Source organism: Hylaeus volcanicus, unplaced genomic scaffold (assembly GCF_026283585.1).
Source record: "Hylaeus volcanicus isolate JK05 unplaced genomic scaffold, UHH_iyHylVolc1.0_haploid 12221, whole genome shotgun sequence".
Classification (NCBI taxonomy): domain Eukaryota; kingdom Metazoa; phylum Arthropoda; class Insecta; order Hymenoptera; family Colletidae; genus Hylaeus; species Hylaeus volcanicus.
This window is the reverse complement of record NW_026533163.1, coordinates 992,460-1,010,109: the sequence shown is the minus strand read 5'-3', so window position 1 is coordinate 1,010,109 and position 17,650 is coordinate 992,460. Positions and strand designations below refer to the sequence as shown.

Below are 17,650 nucleotides of genomic sequence, written 5' to 3'. Positions count from 1 at the left end.
AAGCAAAGCTTTATTTTGCACAAGTCTAGCGTATTAGTAGTGCAGCCAAAGAGTAATACATAAAATGTTCATAATACAAATTTCCACTATTGCTGTTTATAAAATTTTCATTTTTTTCTTTTACCTTAGTAAATTTTTATAAAAGACTTCTCAACAAGTTATCTTTATTAATTCCTTACAACTCTAGGTGTGACATTCAAGTGACCCAACATTGACATTTTGAAATTAACTGGCCAATCGTCTTAAATTTACTCTAATATTGAAATAGAGACTGACTTTTACGTAGACTTCTCGAGTTTAATTTAGTAACAATATTAGTTTTCAGAATGAAATTTTTGTTAATATGAACCCTAGTTTATTAATGAGTTTATTTTTTTTTTAACTTTAATACGATTTCGGTAGTTATCTTCATAACTTTCATAAACAAAATACCCCAGTAACAAAACGCAATGCCGACAAATTGAATTGTAAAATTCATTTTGACAAGTTTATAATAAAGCAAAAGTATTAATGTTTTTAGATGTTATCATCATTCTGATGTACGTACGCGTTTTTTAAAATTGGTTTTTTTTGCCTTAAAAATAATGTAGACATTAATAAAATATTATCAAATCTAAAAAAAATTAAATATTAAATACAAGTTTTATATTTTAATGTTTCCGAAAAAATAGAAAAAATGGGAAATTCGCGCTGAATTGGTTTTTTTTATAAAAAACAAAGCATTACACTTTTAAAGGGTAATGACCCAAGGGAAAGGGAAACAGAATAAAAAGATTCTAAATAGACCATTGGCATTATTATTTTTACTACATAAAACCTAGTCGAACAATTTTTTCAAATTAATAATAAGCTGTCGAAGTACCATGGGGTAAAACACGAGTCGCAAGTTCATTTCTCTACAACAATACTTTGTTATTTATTTTATTGTTATAAGGCTTATTTAAATTTATATTTAATTTATTTATTTAACCTTATTACAAAGAAAAATTATGAAAAGTACTCTTGTGTGAAATTTTCTAGCGGAGCTCGGATGCGATTTTTATCACATATTAAATAATTCGACTAAACGTACTGAAATACTAAACCGAGTGAAGCTTTGTAAAACTTTTACTGTAGTTAATCTCTCGACCTGTTATTTCATAAAAAAAACTATTATTTACCTAAATTCTAAGCATGATGATTAACTTTGGCATAAAACATGTTACCATGTTATTTGATGAAACAATCGTTAACCCTTATCGCTCTGAGCTTTATTCATAAATTTAAGTAATTTTTTCGGTACTTTTCAAAAATCAGGAGAAAACGCGTTAGCTTATATGAAATTTGATATGGTTTAACGTCGATATTTCTATTTATTTAGTCTATGTAAAGACCACATCTTCTAATCTCTAAAACGCTGGTTTTTAAAAAATTTGTTACATTTTTTTTTTTAAAGCTTGTTCGTGTTTTGTTTAAGCAAAATGATGTTCTCTATTTAAGACGTGCGGCCTTAATAAAAGATGTAAACGATATATTATAAGAAATGTTGTTATTATCATTAAACAAATAATGTAATAAATTTATTGCTAATCGGGTTTCTATATTTATAGATATTCTAACCAAAAGAATTCTTTGACTTTTTGTAGCCCCAATAAGCTGAGTGAAAATTAGATTTGTTGTCGGCAATAAAGCATTGTTGAACTAAAGTTTAAACGCACAATCCAAAGGCCCCCAAAAAGCGAGGTGATCATATGCAGAGGCCAAAAGCATTTGGGTAGGATTCCATTGAACTTGTCGAGCAACACCTATATACGCAAAGAGACATGGTTTAAATTTATATGAATAAAACAACGAATGACTAAACATACGAGTGCCTGTTGAAAGAGTTTTGATTGGTAACCCATCACTCTTTGTTGACCAGAACGCTAGAGTGGACTGAGCACCACATCCTAACAAAAATCGAAATGTTATTAAAAAAAAAAAAAATTTTGATAGAATATTTATTATTTAATTATATTTAATATTTCCATAATGTAAAAAAAGAAAAATGTACCGCAAGCAATATAACGACCATCTCGGGATATATGTGGGGAAAATTGAATAGGACGGCCATAAGAAAGAGGATCGATTGGGTCACATTTCCATCGCTCGATCAAATGTTGAGTCGAAACAGATGTAGACGTGTAAAAACGATGTAACTAGTACATGTTAAAGTTGGTATAGAAACAATTCTTTTTTATTAAAGAAACACTACCAATTCTCCAGTTTGTGCATCATATTCAAGTAACGTCGGCTGACCCATTATATCCACTAAAGTGACGAGTAGTGTGAGACATGGCCATTGGGATAACTGTATATTCTAATTCAGTACAACAGAATCTGTAGTGAGAAAACCGACAAAAAAAGGTTACAAACTACCGTTATACATAAAGATTTCATTTCGTCATAACTTTTATGAAGAGACGTCGTAACATCTATTGACATATAGTGAGCCTTCAACAGAAAATGAATAGTTTTTGATCATATAAAAAAATAACCTTTTCAAAACTTTTTCGAAAATCTAACAATTGAATTGTAAAAGGTAATATTTGTACGGCTGCTACATTTCCTTTCTGTTCGAGAAAAGCGTGGACGGATGATGTCATACCGGTCTCTAAGATAGCCTATCAAAACAAAAAGATTGTATTTTACTTGCGCGACGTCATTAAAAATGTAGAAGAAAAACGAAAAAGGACATGTCTTTATACCATAGGTTTTTTTTTGGTGACATTGAAAAACTGAACAGTTCCATCCATACATGGGGCACAAATTAATTCGTTGGGTGGTAAGGAAACTGATAATTGTGCTTGCAGACTCACACTAAAAAAAATATTGTTTTAGTCAACAATCAGAGAAATACAACTAATAAACCACTCACGCTGAACGTAAAAAGAAGTTACTTACGAAGCGATTTTCACGCAAATCCCAATACTTTAAAGATCCTTAGTAATAAAACACAATGAAATGAAATTGGAGTAAGCGTATACTATGGTAAGAGCACGAAAAAAAGATACCAGCGGGTGGGTCAGGCTTTGGGCGAGTTTTTTGATGAAGCATTTGGTCATTGGTTAAGCGAAATTGAGTATATTGGGAGCTGGGAACATCCCATGTCGTTCTACATAAGGAATTTAGAATTTGACTGACTGTATTATTTTTTGTGTTATCGGGTGTTTTGGCTGCAACTATACAGCAGCTTTCTCCTCCATGTAAAAATCTTGCGCCATGTGCTCCATATTTCTTTGAATAGAATTGCCGAACACTAAGATCGTTTTGAAATATAAACAAATTGAAAAAAAGAAACAAAAAAAAAAGTGACCTTTTGCAAGATATATTATGAAGTGTTATTGTATTATTACGAGAACATGAAAGAAGACAGTCACCTGATTGATCCCAATCAATACTTGAAATCAAATTGAAATTGTCACGTCGCGTATCACATAGTTGAAAGTTTTTAATGATAGAATCGTTCAGTTCGCTAGAACACGTGGGAAATTCCAAAGTGCTATGATTATTTTCAGTGTTTTTATCACATGTCACAGAATGACAATCACAGACACACTTATCAATAAAATTTTTATTCAATGTGTTCATTTAAAAAAAATATTTTAAATTTTATGAAACATTCTGAGTATATTATAATTTCTGTCACACTGTTGAAACAGTGAAAAGGAACAACTTTCATTTGTAGATCATGTCGTGGTTCAACTCACACCGACATAACGTTTTGTTATCATAATTCTCTCATTCACTGTGACAGAATACTTTCAAAAAAGCAGTAGTAGACAATAGTATGGACAATAATAGTTTATTGGTTTTAAAAAAAGACCAAACTAACGAAGAAAAAGAGAAAGTGCCTTGGTGGATATCCCGACCTTATTCGTTGATTCTAAAAGAATCGTTTCTTTCATCTCACTATGGTAGTCATGTTTTTCAACTCCTAAATATAATACGTACCCTTTATGTAACTGTCATTAACCCTGCGTACGTGTTTGTTCACTAGAGGAGAGTATTCTATTAACTGGGATTAAATCTATAGACAAATTTTTAGGGTGCGTTCATACTCAATGTACATAGTGTATCATTTCTATAAAATTTTGTACTTTTAAAAAAAAAAAAGAGGTGGATTTCATGCTGGGAAAATTATCGAATTTGTTGTACGAACTACGAATAATAAGGAAACTATATGGCAACACAAATTTTTTTATTTTTGAGCTAGGGAGAAGGGGGATCTGGAAAAACTCAATGGGTACTAACTTTAACAGTTCAAGTGGGTAAAAGAATAAATACATCATGTTATTGAAAAGCTGACTAATTGACATATGATTCTATAAAAAAAAACTTAAAGGTTTTGTTGAACCCACCCAAAAGTTCAAGACAATACCACGTTTTATATATTCATACAAAAGCAGCGTTCCCCATAAAACGGTGGATGGATATACTGGGTAGTCTTAATCTATCATTGATTTAACCTGCAAAGCTTTATTTTAGACGGCTTAACAAAATACCATTCATATAAAGAAACAGTTGCTCACGATTTAAGAAAAAAGTTAGAACGTTTACTACTGTGTCATATAAAAACAAAAGATGTAGGTTTGAGTATTTATCGCTTTAGGGTATTTTGTTCAAATGAAGTACATTTTCAAGGAGCTCTGGAATATTTTTGTGCAAAATTATAAATTTATAAAGGAAAATGTAACTGGACGCTTGATTGCAAAATTAAAAATGTTTTTTTTTTTTTAAATTATTATAGGTGAAATTGCTGATTATTGATTCTATAAGCGATATCTTTCGACCTCTTTATTATGACACCGATGATGAGCGTTTATTGTTAGCACTACTCCTTTCGTCAAAACCATATAAATTGTGCTTGTGTTCGTTATTTAGTGAAGTAAATGTTCGAGCGCGTTTCTTTCTTCGATTCACTAAATTAATTAACCGTATAGCAGTTGAATGTAATGCATTTGTAATACTTGTTAATGGGGTTACCCAGGATATTGAAAAAAGGTAACGTGAAAAGAAAAAATGTATTCCAAATTTTTTTTGTCCTTCTACGCTGTATATATTTAGCAAGGTAATAAAAAAAACTTCGTCGTTCTGCCGGGTTATCATTTTATTAGGTGGTTCCCGCTTTGGGATTAGCGTGGTCAAGCTGTGTGAACACTCGATGTTATTTAACCAAGACAGTGGAAGGAGAAGAGTACACTTGTGGCCATCGTTATGTGACGATAAATCATTCATCGTACGCCCCCTTTATCAGGTTGGTGTTTTTAAAAAATGTAAAGCTACTTTTTTTTTTTTTTAAGATCTTGTTTTGTGATCGATTCCATCAAAGGAGTATGTGAATGTTGTATCTGCCGAGGTAATGAAGTTTTGTTTAAAAAAAAAGTTTTGAAGAAAATTGGTTGATATGATTCTTCATTAATAAGATAAAAACAATTCGAAATTGGAAGGCATGGAATGAGTCCTATAAACCAATGGAGTTTGTCTGTATTTCTTACCCCAGTTTGCCGTTGAAAAATGAAAAGTTATTTTTCATATTTAAAAAACATTTTTAATTGTTTGAAAATAATTGGTATTATTTACCCTTATAAATTCAGCGTCTTACATTTTAAAGAAACACCCATTGTTTTCTCTGTATTAAAAAAAGATACACCTTATTTCATGGTGGAGTCTTTCTTTGAATTCTTTTAAATGACCGTGTCACAAAAAGAATGATAAAAACTTTTAAGGCTAAAGGAAGTCATATATTAAATTAGAAAAATCAGTACTCAAATTAGAGACGAAGCAAGAACGATAACGCTTTCAAATGGTTGATACATGCCTAGTAAAATTATTCATAGTTATATAGAGAAAAAAAAAAAAGATCAAAGCCGAGTTCTCAGCAAGGTCTATACGAAACTATTGTCGAAGATGTCTCGTAAGACACAAAAAGGAGACGTTTAGTAGTTTTTTGACGGGCTATAACGACAATAATTTTACGAGTGTTTTATAAAAAAGAATTAAAAAGAAAAACTTTGTTTAAAGATATTTTTCAGAGTTCGAATAGTGTTTGCTCGACTTACGCATTTATCCTTTAATAAGAGTTTCAAAACTTTAAAATAAATTTGAACGGGAATAAAAAAAGATTTCTAATAAAACAAAAGTCTATTTTTGAAAGTAATGGGTCATATTATGTATTTGAAAATCTTTAATGTTTAATAAAAGAAATTTGGATGATTCTAGCTAACAATGTTTTAATGGCATAACAAGCATAAAATACATTGAAATGATAAAAAAAATTTTAAAACCTTAAAAAAGAATTTATCAAATTCAAAAAAATGTTTTAAAACTAATTGGATAGTCAACATTTATACAAAAAAAATGTTACAGATGATTTTTTAAACGCAAGTGATACAAACTTTTGATCTACTCTTGGTTATTAGTGTAGAGACACTTTTCCGTTTAATAAAAAAAAGTCATTTTGATTGTATTGTTCCAATAGGATAAAATTATAAAGTTGAATTTGTTGAAGGCGGAAGTTGAACTGAATTATAAAGTCATATTGATGTTTATGCCAAAAATGAAAAGCTACGTCACGTACTTAATGTTCCACTAACAAATCGACTTATGAATTGAGAAAGAGACAGCCGACATAGAGCTTGGACGGGTACGCCTTGTTTGATGTAAGGCAAATCATATAGGTCGGTATGAGCTGTATAGCCTTTAAGAAATCCGTTAACACATAAGAGTAAGAATACAGATAGACCGATTATTTCAATTAACGAAAAAGTTAATTTTAATATTCTTTTAATAAGAGAGTATGTAGTGTTGTTTTTTCGAAGCTTGGGTAAATTGAAGCACTGGATTTCATAAAATACAAAAATAATTGTTAGAGTTTATAGGAGTTTCACACCGTTATACTGTAATCTCCAGAAGTTATAACAACTGTTTGGCAACTACAAATAAGACCGTTATAAGATATGTGTAAAATCAAAAAGTAAAATTTTCAACAAACGTTTGCAAGAAGATGCATCCAGTCGTTGGAAACTCGCAAGCCGACGGATCAAGAGACCGAGGATGTGTTAATAAAAGCTTAAGTGTGTGTCTAGAATGGGGATAAAAATTTGCTTTGGTGTTTAGTTATTGCAACATTACTTGTTTAATGTGTAGAGATACAACAACGTATTGGAAACAGCAGCAACCCAGGAAGTGTCGGCACTGAAGATAATTTTTGATTCGTTGTATAATACAGTTGGCAATTGTACACTGACTAGGTAAAAATGGTGGCACTTGGGCCAAGCATAGTGCCTCAAAGAAGGGTATGACGACCGTCACGCATTCTTTAAAAATGTTTTAGAAGAAGAAGTTTAGAAAGGAAGAAACACTTTTAAATAAACGTAATGTTCGAGTTTTAAGAAATCATGAGATTATATAATATTATAGACATGAGTGGACTGCGAGATAATAGTATATAATTTTTCTTACTTTGAACATATTCGGTTAAACATACGGCACTGACGTTGTTTCAAATTGAATTCAACACATAAAGACACCTTGGGGGCATTTAAGGATTCATCAGTTTCAACGTTCAGGGCTCTAGTTAAAAAAAAAGTTGTGAAACTACTAAGGAGGATGTGAGTGCTAACATTATTGATAAAAATGTTACGGCCAAATTTGTTGAAGACGAAAGCGCAAAAACCAACGGAGATTGCGAGTTGGTGGCATTATTTTGTTGGGTCATCCATCTAAAATGAAGTTAAACATTGGATATAAAGTAAAACAATTAACACATTGTTTTTTTTTACAAAAGTGAACGTGGATGTATATAGGAAACACTTTCAGTCGCTAAATCCAGATGAGGACTTAGTAGTGTTTTAATGTGACATTTGTATAGTACGGTTATCGAATAAGGTTCCGTTTTTTTAAATTGGTTAACACACAAGTTTCCGTCCCGAGAACACGTCAGTAGCTGAAAAAAATGTAATCGGGGAAAACAATTTTTAGATCAAAAAGTGTTGAATGAAATGTTAAGATGAAGATTTTTATGAGTTAATTAGAGAAATAATATCTGGATCATTAAGAAATAAAATATATCATTTACGTAGAGTCCATTGGATGAAAAAGAAATTTGCGTGACGGAAGACGTGTGAAGGTTTTTTAAACAAGCAGCTTGTTTAATGACGGTCTGTCAAAACGAAAAAAAAAAAAAATAGAAGAAAACTTTTGAACTTACCTTAAATGACGCCTTATCGTACTCGAAAGAGTACAAGCAGAGCCTTCTATCTTGTCCGTACGTGGAAATAAAGGTTCCTTCTGGATGAATAGCGCAACATTCCTATACCCAAATACAAGAGTATTTTTAGTTGTGGTTTTAATAGTAAATATTCAAAATTCCTTACAAGACTTAACATTTTATGTTTTTCCTTCGGTTGATCTCCATGAGTCAAAACGCCCACCCAACTGCATAAGAATTTGATACTAGAGAGAGATGCAGTTTAAATGAAAAAGAATAAAAAATAATTCTTAATACCTCTGAGTAGAAGTATCGAAACAGAATACAGTACATTTATTCTTTTGACATCCAAAGAAAAATTCTTTCTAAAAATACACGATTGCAAAGATGTGAAAACAATGGAAGAAATGCGTCATGTTTTAAATAAAACCTTTAAAAATGTATCGTTTTAAATTTTTTTTTAAATCCCCTTACTGGTTCATTAAATGTAATATGGTCTATGATTCCTAGGGTGATATGAGATGTAATCAATTCTAAACCTTTTGAGGTGAATTGATAACATTCCTTTTATTAATGATTACACCATGAAAGCATGCGAGAACTTTTAATTGGAATTTTTCAACACGTTATGTTTTGTCCTACCAAACGATTCGGAATTCCATAGCTTGCGCCACCACCCCCACCTGACACGAGAAAGATTTCTTGGTGAGTAGACTCACTGTTGTTAAATAATCCTCGACATATCTATAGAACTCAAAAAACGCATTATTTTCAATTGAAGGTATGGAAAGGCGTCTTACTGAGAAAATAGGAAAATCCAAATAGGACGTTGAACCATATTTTTTTATTGCTTCAGCATGACATTTTGTTTTGTTTCGTCTTTTACTTCGGTGTTTCAAAAGTTTCGTTATAAAGATATATAAAAAGGAAGCAAATAATAATGCGTACTGATGATGAAGCATTTCATCTACTCTTATAATTGAATCATTTCATCTATTCTTATAATGAGATCATTTAGCGTATTAGCTTTTATAAAAATTTTTAGAGCACCTGAAGAAACTGTGACTCTCTCGTTACTTGAATTTTCCTTTCATACAAAAACATGTAGATTAATTGTAGTTGATGCATTGCTTAATAAAAGCATATTAAAAAACCTTGGTGCTATTGTGCTAATCGTATCGTTACTTCGTGGTCATGACAAGTTTATTCAAACATCGTGCAACACAAAATATCAGGCGTATTGAACAGCATCATAAAATATATTTTAATTACAGTTCTACTTTCTTTCTACTTTCTTAACGGTTTTGCCATAAACACGGTGCCAAACGGTTTATTTTAAAAGTCATTATGAAATATAGAAGTACTTGTAGACTTCCTTAAAAAACATTAATTAGAATCAGACGGCACTTCCAATTCATGTTAATAATTCATCATAGTATTTAAGCAATTTTGAGACTAATGAGCCTTTTATTGAAGGTTCAATGAGAAGAAAACTAGATAGATTTTAATTTAGCTATAACATATAGTGTATTTGAAATAAGTGAGATCACTTTCTGTCATTGATAAAAAAGTGAGGTATAGATGTTTTGCTAGGATAAAAGAATTTTTGGGGCAGTCTCGGGTCGTAAGACAGCAAAAGACATAGTATTTGACATGATTTTTGTTCAAAATAAGATCTAATTGTTTTTATTTTTTATTTAAAAATCTAAACTCAACACATACAAATAAAAGAATTAAAAAAATATAGGAATGAATGAACATGTTTTATTTTTTTTCTTGTAGCTAATTTTCGTTTTGTTAAAAAACCCTAAGTGAGAATTTCTAGCACTTTACCAATAGCAATCGTTCTCCCTGAAAAAACGTTATGTAAAGTGTACTAGAGTATAAATAAATTTACCTTCGTCTCGAAGTGTAAACCTTCCTAATTGAGGTAGTGTTTCAAAAGTTTCCAAACAAACTGGCGAGTTAAGCTATTAAGAGAAGTTGAAAACAGAATTGTTTTTTTTTAACACTTTAAAATTTCATTTAACTTACTTGAAGTTCGCAGATAACAATAGAATTGCCTTTGACAAAAGCGGGGTTAAGTATTTTTTTCTTTGTTGATTTTTCGACATACTCAATTAAGGTAACAATTTGACAATCTTCCAGCGAAGTGTGTGCGTGAAAAACTAAAAAATTAAAGTGAGGAAACATTTGATTCTTGTCGACATACCGCAACTATACCCCGCTGTCAATAACGGACGATGCTTTAGTAACTCGACTACCATTATGTGCGCTTTAAAACGCGTTACACAAGGACAAGGATGATCAAGTGAACAAAGAACGAGCCCTTTACTCAATTGGTCTTCTTCAACCCCTGTGATATGTAGCTTTCAAGACAAAACGAATTTTATATTGCTCAACATTGGCTTCAATGTCTTACAAGAACATTTTCTCCAGGTTTCGCATAGGCAACATCTTGATCGCGAATGGTTACGGTGACGACTTTGACTTTAATTTTTTTGGGTAAAAGTAAAGCCTATATTAATATTTCAAAATAAAAATAAAAAATAAGGTTTGAGAGTATCCAAGAGTGTTGCGTACATTTTGAGAAGCAACTACGGTTCCTGACTCAACTTTCCCTATAACGGAAACACCTTGATCGCGAAATCTATAAAATATTTCAATAATAGAATACTGGTTCATTCTTTGAAAATATAGATAAATTATTACCCTTCTAGTAACGGAATGCGAAGATGTCCTTTAGGATTACGTTCAGGAAGTTTTATGTTATCCAATAGAGTGAAGAGTGTAGGTGATGTTGTGGGATACCAAGATGCGTTATTTCTTGAAGCGAAACTAGGGTGTGAAACGTGAAGTTTAAGATTTTCCCCCGATAATCCCGAAATTGGCAAAAATTTGATATCTTTAGCTGGATTATACCCACAACTTTTCAAATAAGGTGTTAGTTTTTTTTCGATTTCACGATATCTATTATAAATTTAGCTTAAATAAGAAATGTTAAAAAAACAAATAGAAAACCTTTCTTCACTCCAATTACAAGTAGGATCATCCATCTTATTAATAGCTACGATAAGTTGACAAACTCCTAAGGTTTTGGCTAACATTGCATGCTCCCGAGTTTGACCCCCTTTTTCAAAGCCAGTCTCAAATTCGCCTTTTCGAGCTGTTTAAAAACCGTCGTTTCGTTAAACGGTCTATTTCTCAACACGTCACCTATTACCTGAAATAATCAAAACGGCAACATCTGCTTGTGCCGCCCCGCTGATCATGTTTGGCACGAAATTCTTATGACCTGGGGCGTCCTTGAAAACAATTTAAAGTATGTGGAGAAAGTGTTTGTAGAAAGGAAGTATAACATACTAGTATGGTAAAACGAGTCTTTTCCAACTCAAAAGACGCTCTCCCCACTTCAACCGTTTTTCCTTTTTGTCGTTCTTCTTCATTTATATCGACAATAAATGCATAGTACCATGTATCACGATTTTTTTCTAGATTCACATTTCATAGTCAAATAATTATCACACCAGTACAAGAAATACATTTCAATTACCTTTAGCTTCCCTCTCATATTTTTCTAGCATTCGAGCATCGACCTCTCCAGTTTGTACTAAAATGTTTCCACATGTGGTGGATTTGCCAGCGTCCACGTGCCCAATAAAAACAACATTTAAATGCGGTCTAGTATCAGGTTCCTTAAAGGTGCTTGACGATTTTGCCGCCACCTATTGAACCACACACGCTCTGTATTGCCAATATTGAACACAATGCTACTACCTCTTCATTTTTTCCTAATAAGTCTTCAGTTTCTTTTTTTTTGCATACGGTTGGAATAAGCTTTTCAGGACTTTTGGGGGCATCCCAATCCGAGTCATTACCATCTTCAGCTATGATTATATTAAAAGAAAGCAGTTCAATGAAGATATGCATTTGAAAATATTTTTTTTTTTTTCACAAAAACAATTGGGATTGTAATAAAATGTACATAGTTTTATATAAAAAATTCAAAGATTCAAATAAACAGTGTGAAACTCGTTTTTTTACCTTGCGCATTCTCATCGAGGCCAACGAGTTGAACCATGTGATGTTTTAGGTTATCGGTTTTACTATTTCACAAAAAGTTTGTTCTGTTATGACGTTACGAAATTGCTGTTATTTCTACCTTGAATCAGGAGAATGATTTGTTTGTGTCAATTTTAAGGAACAAGGTGATACGACATTGAACTTATCTTCTTGGTCAACATTCTGCTAAACATTGAAGCATTAATTTTTATATTTGTATGAATAGAATTGTTTAAACTAAGATAAGCGTGCTGATTGAATGCTTGAATTTGTACCTGTTGGGATGGTTGCTCATTGGTTTCATTTTTAATAAAAGTGTTTGAATAGTCCAATAGACAGGATGACGACTCTTGTACGGCTACATTATTCAATAAAGTGGAGAATTGGAAAAATAAGTCGTTGTGCTTACTTGATGGGTTAAAGCATTCTACAGAAACGTATAAGCACGAATGTCATTTTTAATTCTACACTCACCAGGAATAAACTCAGGGGAGTCTGCGTTGAGCGTAAAAGATGATTGAGTTGGGTGCGGCAACGACATGAAACAAAAATTTTTTTTTTTGTTCTTGACTTTAGCGGCAATTGAATGGAAGACGTTATGTTAACAATGAGCAGTAACGGGACAGATGACTTGAGGACAGTTTTGATGGTTCCAGAAAATAAAAAAAATTGATTTTTTTTTTTGCTACACCACGCGTTTAGTAAAGGTTCAGATTCCTCTAATGTTATTTCAAAGTACGTCATTTTGATGACAAATACATTTGTGTCAATACCTTCACACAATGGAGACATTGTTTACCATTGATGTTTTCAGGATGAAGAAATGATAGAAACATTCCGAAAATGATGTGCAATTTTATGTGAACATTTTATTAAAAAAAAAAAAAGCCTTTGTTTATAACTTAAAATAATCTATTTATCTCAAAAGATTAAAGTAAAAATAAATAACCAAAATTTTTTAACTAGAATTAAAAGGAAGATAAACAACAAGTTTCGGTTGATTGACAATTTTTGGTATTGTGAGTGTTGAGTTTAAAAAAACGTTGATCGACAAAGGATAAGGAAATAGCATGATATAGTTTTGTGAAACGAATTCCTTTCAAATTCATTCCTCCTTTAGAAAACCACACAAACAGGGGATTCCCTTTCAAATCATGTTATACAAAATGGACTCTTGTTGAGTGCAAGATTGACTATACAGCACCTTGTTGGTAGAAAATATGGTTAGCATCAAGGAAAATGCGAGCGACCAAGTCGAAAATGTTATTTTACCACCATTATCGAATGATTGGTTTACGAAATCAACAATTTTTATGATCCGAATAGAACTTGAAAAAAAAGAACTTCAAAACCAGGATTTGGAATATCTGGATAATCGTATTTTAACATTAGAAAGTCACGAACTGTGTGTGGATTCTGTTATACGAAGTAAAATTTTGTTAAAGAAAAACAAAGTGTACGCGAGTTGTGGTGGATCTCTTAATTTGTTAAAAGCAGTAAAAGATTCTTTAGAACAATGTCAAACGTTTCGTCACTCGTTGTGTGAACTCCGTCAATTCATCACATCCAAGTGTTTAAACATTTATTACTATATGTATCTCTACAGTCGTTATATGAATGGGCATGATATTTTGAAGATTCTGTGTCATTTAAAACATAATTTGCAGCTAACCCAAGAGAAACTTGATAGCGATGATTTGCAGGCAGCTTCGGTTTCAATTTCATCTTTTAAAGTAAGGTTATTCATCCGTGTCGAATCTGACAATGTGGAAATTATTGAATGTTTGTTTTGTCGTGTGAAACAAATTGGATTTGTAGACTTTCGCAGCAGCACAAACTGAGCTTCTGAATCATCACTCTACTCAGTTCCAGTTGAAGATGCGTCATAAAAATGAAGAGCAGTATGATGAATTGTTCAAGGTAGTTTTTGTTCGCTGATTGTTTTATAAAAAACATGCATGGATGTTTTTTTTTTTTTAAAAAAAAAAAAAAGAAAATGCAGTTGAAATTAAAAAACTCCTTCATTCAATGTCTGGATGACTCGAACGTGAAGATTTGTTGTGTTACCTTGGCTTATTTCTTTCAATGCTTTTCTCATTTAGAGAATGATACGTTTCTTGTGAATTTCGTCATTACAGCCTTTAGTGAGTTACTGGAAAAGGAGTGTCAGAAATGCTTAATGTCGTTCGCTAACGAAGGTAAGAAAATAACCTGATTTTATTAAAAACCAACTAGGAAGGTTTTTTTTTTTTTTTTTTTTTTAATACATTTTTGTTAAGAATGGAAAAAATCCTTACATGAAGACACTTTCTCCTTGTCGATAGAGGATTTACTTGAACACATTGATTCAACAAAATGTGTAGAAATGTTTCTCATGTAACACACACTTTTCGTTATATGACTTGTTTTGTTAAAGAGACATTCAAAGAGTGTGAGAAAAAAAAAAAATGGATCTTTTTTTCTGTTTTAGGTTTTTCCGCGTGTGTTTAAATATATGGACCATTTATGCAGAAATTGTATTGTGGGCTACGCAACAAGCGAAATTTTTAAAAAAGAAAAAATTAAATAACAAGAATAAACCCAATGCAAGGGTGAACATGGTGGAAGACACAAGTTTCAGCGTTCTACAGAAACTTGGTTTCAACATGCTGTCGAAAGAGTCAGGTCGGTGGAAAAGATAATCTTATTTTTGAAAAAAACTAAACGCTTGTTTGTGTTGTAGAAATCTTTAAAACTCAAAAAAAAACCTTGCTTAGTCTTCTTAGTGCTCTACGTTTAGATCAAGTTCCTTTTACTTTTTCCAATTATTTTCTAGTAACAAAATACCTTGTTGACAATGAACAAAAAAAAAAAAGAAAATTTGATTTGTACTAAATTTTAGATATACGTTTTAGTACATCGATTTGTGTTGGAAGTGTACTGTATTTTAAACAAGTCGAGTGATACTTGGGAAAATGTGACAGGCTTTCATGACATGGATCTACCTTTAAGATTGGAATGTATTCCTTGTTTGAAATGTTTTGATGACTCATTAAAAAAAGCTGTGGAAATTCAATTTCCTCATTTTTTAGATCAACAATTGACTTGTTTTCAACAACTTGTGTTAAAAGATGCATGGGAAGGAATTTCAGTTTTCCCACATTTTCATTTAACATTAAAGCATTTGGAGCACCTGAAATGTGTATCGCTCAAGTCTTTAGCTTTATATGACGAGGCAATCTATCCAGCTTACTTTTCTAAAAAAAATCCTTTTCAGACATTTCAAGCCACAGTGACGTGGAAATGCCAGTATTCTTTTTTCATGCAGAATATTACAAACGAAAATGAGGGTGATCACTCGAAAAAAACGGACAAAATGAAAAGTAAGCTGTGTTATTTTTTTTTTTTTTTAATTGATAAAAAAAAGATTAAAATAATTTTTTTTTAGGTTATATTGTGACGCAAAGTACCAATTATATCACGGAATTCATGATGAATTTATTAAAACTTTTAATACTTTACCAGCATATTGCGGATCAAGTGATTCTGGCAATTTTTATTTGTTTTGATATGTTTTTATATAGTATTAGTCATATTTTTTCTAAAAAGCTTCCTTTACAAGATTTACTACATGTTCTTCGTCACTCTTCAAATCATGACGACTGTCCTCAGCTTGAAGAACTTCACCGGGTTTTTTTATTTCAAGAAAAATATCAACGACTTTCGAGTCTTCTTCAATTCATTGCGTCAGTTTTTTTTTTTTTTTATACTATTCATTTTTTTTTTCATTTTTAGAGGCATTTTAAAAAAATGTGAATCCTATGAAAAAGAACTTACGAAGGAATCTTGCGAAAATGAAAAATACAGCGACAAAAACTTTTACCAAAAGTATCCTAGTCGATTACAATCTTTACAGTTACCGCAACATCGGGTTTTTAAGTTTCATGACGCTAAGCACACAGTGTTGCATAGTGTTTACAAAGTATTTCATGCATCTACGTTTAAAAGAATTGCGTTATTAAAAAGTCCAGGAGCTCTCTGGGGTTTAGCGGCTAAAGTGACGGGAATGGAATGTTGCCTTACTGTGTTATTTTGTTTAACGGAAATCGTGCATAGTGTGCATAATGTATGTCCGCTTTGGGACATGATAAAAACGTTTTCCTATCCTTTTGAGTCTTGGTTAAATTGGCGTCAAGAGGTAATACATTTTTTTTTTTTGTTAACAGCACGTTTCAATAAAATTGACTTTTCATTTTTTTCAAGGCGTATGATCAACTTTTACAATTTCTTTATAGTCAAGCAGCACAAAATTTGTTTGATTTGAAACCTTTAGTTTTTATAATTCGCTCATGGAAATGGGACAATGATCATCAGCAGGTAAGAATTTTGGACATTGTCATTGGTAGGGGCTTATGTTAAAAAGTTGCACTTTTTCTTGCCACTCAGCTAGGTATTGAAGTAGGAAAATTAAGAATGCAACTTGATGATTTACAAAATAAAATAGCGTGTTGTGGTGGAGGATTACTCTCATCTTGTACGCAAGTCGAAGTATGGAAACATATTGGCTATCATGCGATTCATGTAAGAGAATTTTTATTGACTTATTTTCTTGTTGATTCTGATTGAATGGATCAAGACATGCGCTTACGGCGTCGCCGAAAATCCCTTTGGATTCCCTTATGTAGGTGAAATCATAGAAAAAAAAAAATTGAACCAAACATTTTTGTAAATCATGGCATTGATTAGAATCAAGATGCAACGAATGTGTCACTTGTTTCTCTGGGAAAATTGTGCCAACAGTTTAGTACATTTTTATTGGTTCTTTCCGAAACTGTACAAAAAGTTTACGCAATTCATGTAAAATATTTTTTTTATTTTTTATGAAAAATAAATGTAGGTTTTGTTAAAATTTTTTAGATAAAACAACAAAATAGTGAGGGTGACCTATCCAAAACTTTATTAGATACGTATTATTTAGATAATTACCTTGGAGGTCATTCTTTAAACGTAATGTTATTTTTTTCCATACGTTTTGGTTACTCTGGTTGTTTTATTGAAAATCATTTAGGGCGCATCGGCTTTTATGTGGTGTAAGCTTCAAACGGATTATGACATTTGGATGTTAAAACAATTACTACATAAAACTGAATATCATTCTTCTTTAAGAGTAAAAAATGTTTTTTTTTGTATCTCTCCATGTTTTATTTTATTTTTAGAAATATTATATAGAGGAACTTGAACTGCATGTGGTGACCATTTTAAATAACGCAGTAGACAACGCGTGTGTACAATCAGACCCATGGACTCTTTAGACATTCAAAAATCAGTAATGAACGGAATACTGCAAAAACAAAGTTTATTCTTTTATTTCATTGACAC

The 17,650-nt window shown here is 31.6% G+C and overlaps 5 protein-coding genes across 15 annotated transcripts; 2 read left to right on the top strand and 3 right to left on the bottom strand.

The window, feature by feature from the left end:
* Positions 1-880: 880 nt before the first annotated feature.
* Positions 881-3,652, bottom strand: LOC128883180 (uncharacterized). 6 transcript variants are annotated; one of them, XM_054135271.1, is made up of 12 exons: positions 3,335-3,607; positions 3,163-3,277; positions 3,033-3,112; positions 2,897-2,960; positions 2,727-2,838; positions 2,517-2,642; positions 2,398-2,472; positions 2,234-2,338; positions 2,033-2,177; positions 1,848-1,928; positions 1,698-1,784; positions 881-1,635 (listed from the first exon to the last, which is right to left on the bottom strand). In XM_054135271.1, the coding sequence occupies exons 3-12, from the start codon at positions 3,073-3,075 to the stop codon at positions 1,595-1,597; spliced, it is 879 nt and encodes a 292-aa protein (XP_053991246.1). In that variant the 5' UTR covers positions 3,076-3,112; positions 3,163-3,277; positions 3,335-3,607; the 3' UTR covers positions 881-1,594. The 6 variants fall into 6 exon arrangements, with proteins under 6 accessions (XP_053991246.1, XP_053991247.1, XP_053991243.1 ...); XM_054135272.1 differs by having other exon boundaries at positions 2,923-2,960; XM_054135268.1 differs by having other exon boundaries at positions 3,033-3,277; positions 3,335-3,652.
* Positions 3,653-3,693: 41 nt separating this feature from the next.
* On the top strand, positions 3,694-5,775 carry LOC128883182 (uncharacterized). Of its 2 annotated transcripts, none has more exons than XM_054135273.1 (12): positions 3,694-3,935; positions 4,019-4,067; positions 4,136-4,172; positions 4,235-4,285; positions 4,364-4,460; positions 4,507-4,604; positions 4,663-4,710; positions 4,769-4,845; positions 4,903-5,089; positions 5,136-5,275; positions 5,322-5,377; positions 5,445-5,775. In XM_054135273.1, exons 1-9 carry the CDS (start codon positions 3,809-3,811, stop codon positions 5,024-5,026), a joined length of 708 nt encoding a protein of 235 aa, XP_053991248.1. In that variant the 5' UTR covers positions 3,694-3,808; the 3' UTR covers positions 5,027-5,089; positions 5,136-5,275; positions 5,322-5,377; positions 5,445-5,775. The 2 variants fall into 2 exon arrangements, 1 of the variants encoding a protein (XP_053991248.1); XR_008458772.1 differs by having other exon boundaries at positions 3,701-3,935; positions 4,507-4,564; positions 4,609-4,710.
* A 514-nt stretch (positions 5,776-6,289) lies between these two features.
* Positions 6,290-9,293, bottom strand: LOC128883253 (uncharacterized). Of its 2 annotated transcripts, XM_054135428.1 has the most exons (16): positions 9,179-9,293; positions 9,031-9,115; positions 8,873-8,974; positions 8,705-8,794; positions 8,528-8,595; positions 8,397-8,475; positions 8,231-8,332; positions 8,099-8,182; positions 7,803-7,966; positions 7,644-7,742; positions 7,483-7,593; positions 7,153-7,215; positions 7,013-7,102; positions 6,911-6,953; positions 6,599-6,857; positions 6,290-6,541 (listed from the first exon to the last, which is right to left on the bottom strand). In XM_054135428.1, exons 1-16 carry the CDS (start codon positions 9,190-9,192, stop codon positions 6,507-6,509), a joined length of 1,488 nt encoding a protein of 495 aa, XP_053991403.1. In that variant the 5' UTR covers positions 9,193-9,293; the 3' UTR covers positions 6,290-6,506. The 2 variants fall into 2 exon arrangements, with proteins under 2 accessions (XP_053991403.1, XP_053991402.1); XM_054135427.1 differs by having other exon boundaries at positions 9,031-9,244.
* A 599-nt stretch (positions 9,294-9,892) lies between these two features.
* Positions 9,893-12,944, bottom strand: LOC128883451 (eukaryotic peptide chain release factor GTP-binding subunit ERF3A-like). 3 transcript variants are annotated; one of them, XR_008458973.1, is made up of 18 exons: positions 12,767-12,944; positions 12,702-12,719; positions 12,568-12,650; positions 12,393-12,478; positions 12,275-12,336; positions 12,008-12,117; positions 11,784-11,955; positions 11,594-11,721; positions 11,454-11,535; positions 11,252-11,396; positions 10,943-11,200; positions 10,814-10,880; positions 10,653-10,748; positions 10,443-10,599; positions 10,347-10,398; positions 10,265-10,293; positions 10,128-10,200; positions 9,994-10,081 (listed from the first exon to the last, which is right to left on the bottom strand). XR_008458973.1 is itself a non-coding variant. In XM_054135817.1 (17 exons), the coding sequence occupies exons 1-17, from the start codon at positions 12,831-12,833 to the stop codon at positions 10,038-10,040; spliced, it is 1,779 nt and encodes a 592-aa protein (XP_053991792.1). In that variant the 5' UTR covers positions 12,834-12,944; the 3' UTR covers positions 9,893-10,037. The 3 variants fall into 3 exon arrangements, 2 of the variants coding, with proteins under 2 accessions (XP_053991792.1, XP_053991791.1); XM_054135817.1 differs by having other exon boundaries at positions 9,893-10,081; positions 10,265-10,398; positions 12,393-12,475; XM_054135816.1 differs by having other exon boundaries at positions 9,894-10,081; positions 10,265-10,398.
* Positions 12,945-13,499: 555 nt separating this feature from the next.
* Positions 13,500-17,626, top strand: LOC128883450 (uncharacterized). 2 transcript variants are annotated; one of them, XM_054135813.1, is made up of 16 exons: positions 13,500-14,025; positions 14,111-14,212; positions 14,286-14,490; positions 14,572-14,668; positions 14,763-14,956; positions 15,015-15,106; positions 15,174-15,654; positions 15,720-16,017; positions 16,067-16,469; positions 16,535-16,648; positions 16,718-16,852; positions 16,908-16,952; positions 17,018-17,128; positions 17,189-17,278; positions 17,340-17,438; positions 17,488-17,626. In XM_054135813.1, the coding sequence occupies exons 1-16, from the start codon at positions 13,513-13,515 to the stop codon at positions 17,581-17,583; spliced, it is 3,075 nt and encodes a 1,024-aa protein (XP_053991788.1). In that variant the 5' UTR covers positions 13,500-13,512; the 3' UTR covers positions 17,584-17,626. The 2 variants fall into 2 exon arrangements, with proteins under 2 accessions (XP_053991788.1, XP_053991790.1); XM_054135815.1 differs by lacking the exons at positions 16,908-16,952; positions 17,018-17,128; positions 17,189-17,278; positions 17,340-17,438; positions 17,488-17,626 and having other exon boundaries at positions 16,695-16,730.
* The last annotated feature ends 24 nt before the right edge of the window (positions 17,627-17,650 follow it).

Coding starts and splice junctions, on each gene's coding strand:
- LOC128883180 (XM_054135267.1), bottom strand. CDS start 3,609: ATGAACACATTGAATAAAAATTTTATTGATAAGTGTGTCTGTGATTGT. Junction 1,929..2,032: donor TGGTCGTTATATTGCTTGCG/GTACATTTTTCT, acceptor GATTTTTGTTAG/GATGTGGTGCTCAGTCCACT. Junction 1,785..1,847: donor AACTCTTTCAACAGGCACTC/GTATGTTTAGTC, acceptor TTGCGTATATAG/GTGTTGCTCGACAAGTTCAA.
- LOC128883182 (XM_054135273.1), top strand. CDS start 3,809: ATGGACAATAATAGTTTATTGGTTTTAAAAAAAGACCAAACTAACGAA. Junction 4,068..4,135: donor TCTATAGACAAATTTTTAGG/GTGCGTTCATAC, acceptor AAAAAAAAAAAG/AGGTGGATTTCATGCTGGGA. Junction 4,605..4,662: donor GTCATATAAAAACAAAAGAT/GTAGGTTTGAGT, acceptor TACATTTTCAAG/GAGCTCTGGAATATTTTTGT.
- LOC128883253 (XM_054135427.1), bottom strand. CDS start 9,192: ATGCTTCATCATCAGTACGCATTATTATTTGCTTCCTTTTTATATATC. Junction 8,476..8,527: donor TTCGATACTTCTACTCAGAG/GTATTAAGAATT, acceptor ATCTCTCTCTAG/TATCAAATTCTTATGCAGTT. Junction 7,216..7,482: donor TTTAACCGAATATGTTCAAA/GTAAGAAAAATT, acceptor AATTATCTTCAG/TGCCGACACTTCCTGGGTTG.
- LOC128883451 (XM_054135816.1), bottom strand. CDS start 12,833: ATGTCGTTGCCGCACCCAACTCAATCATCTTTTACGCTCAACGCAGAC. Junction 11,397..11,453: donor TGCCGTTTTGATTATTTCAG/GTAATAGGTGAC, acceptor GTTTTTAAACAG/CTCGAAAAGGCGAATTTGAG. Junction 10,600..10,652: donor AACCTGGAGAAAATGTTCTT/GTAAGACATTGA, acceptor TTGTCTTGAAAG/CTACATATCACAGGGGTTGA.
- LOC128883450 (XM_054135813.1), top strand. CDS start 13,513: ATGGTTAGCATCAAGGAAAATGCGAGCGACCAAGTCGAAAATGTTATT. Junction 16,018..16,066: donor AGTCTTCTTCAATTCATTGC/GTCAGTTTTTTT, acceptor TTTCATTTTTAG/AGGCATTTTAAAAAAATGTG. Junction 16,853..16,907: donor TTGGCTATCATGCGATTCAT/GTAAGAGAATTT, acceptor GAATGGATCAAG/ACATGCGCTTACGGCGTCGC.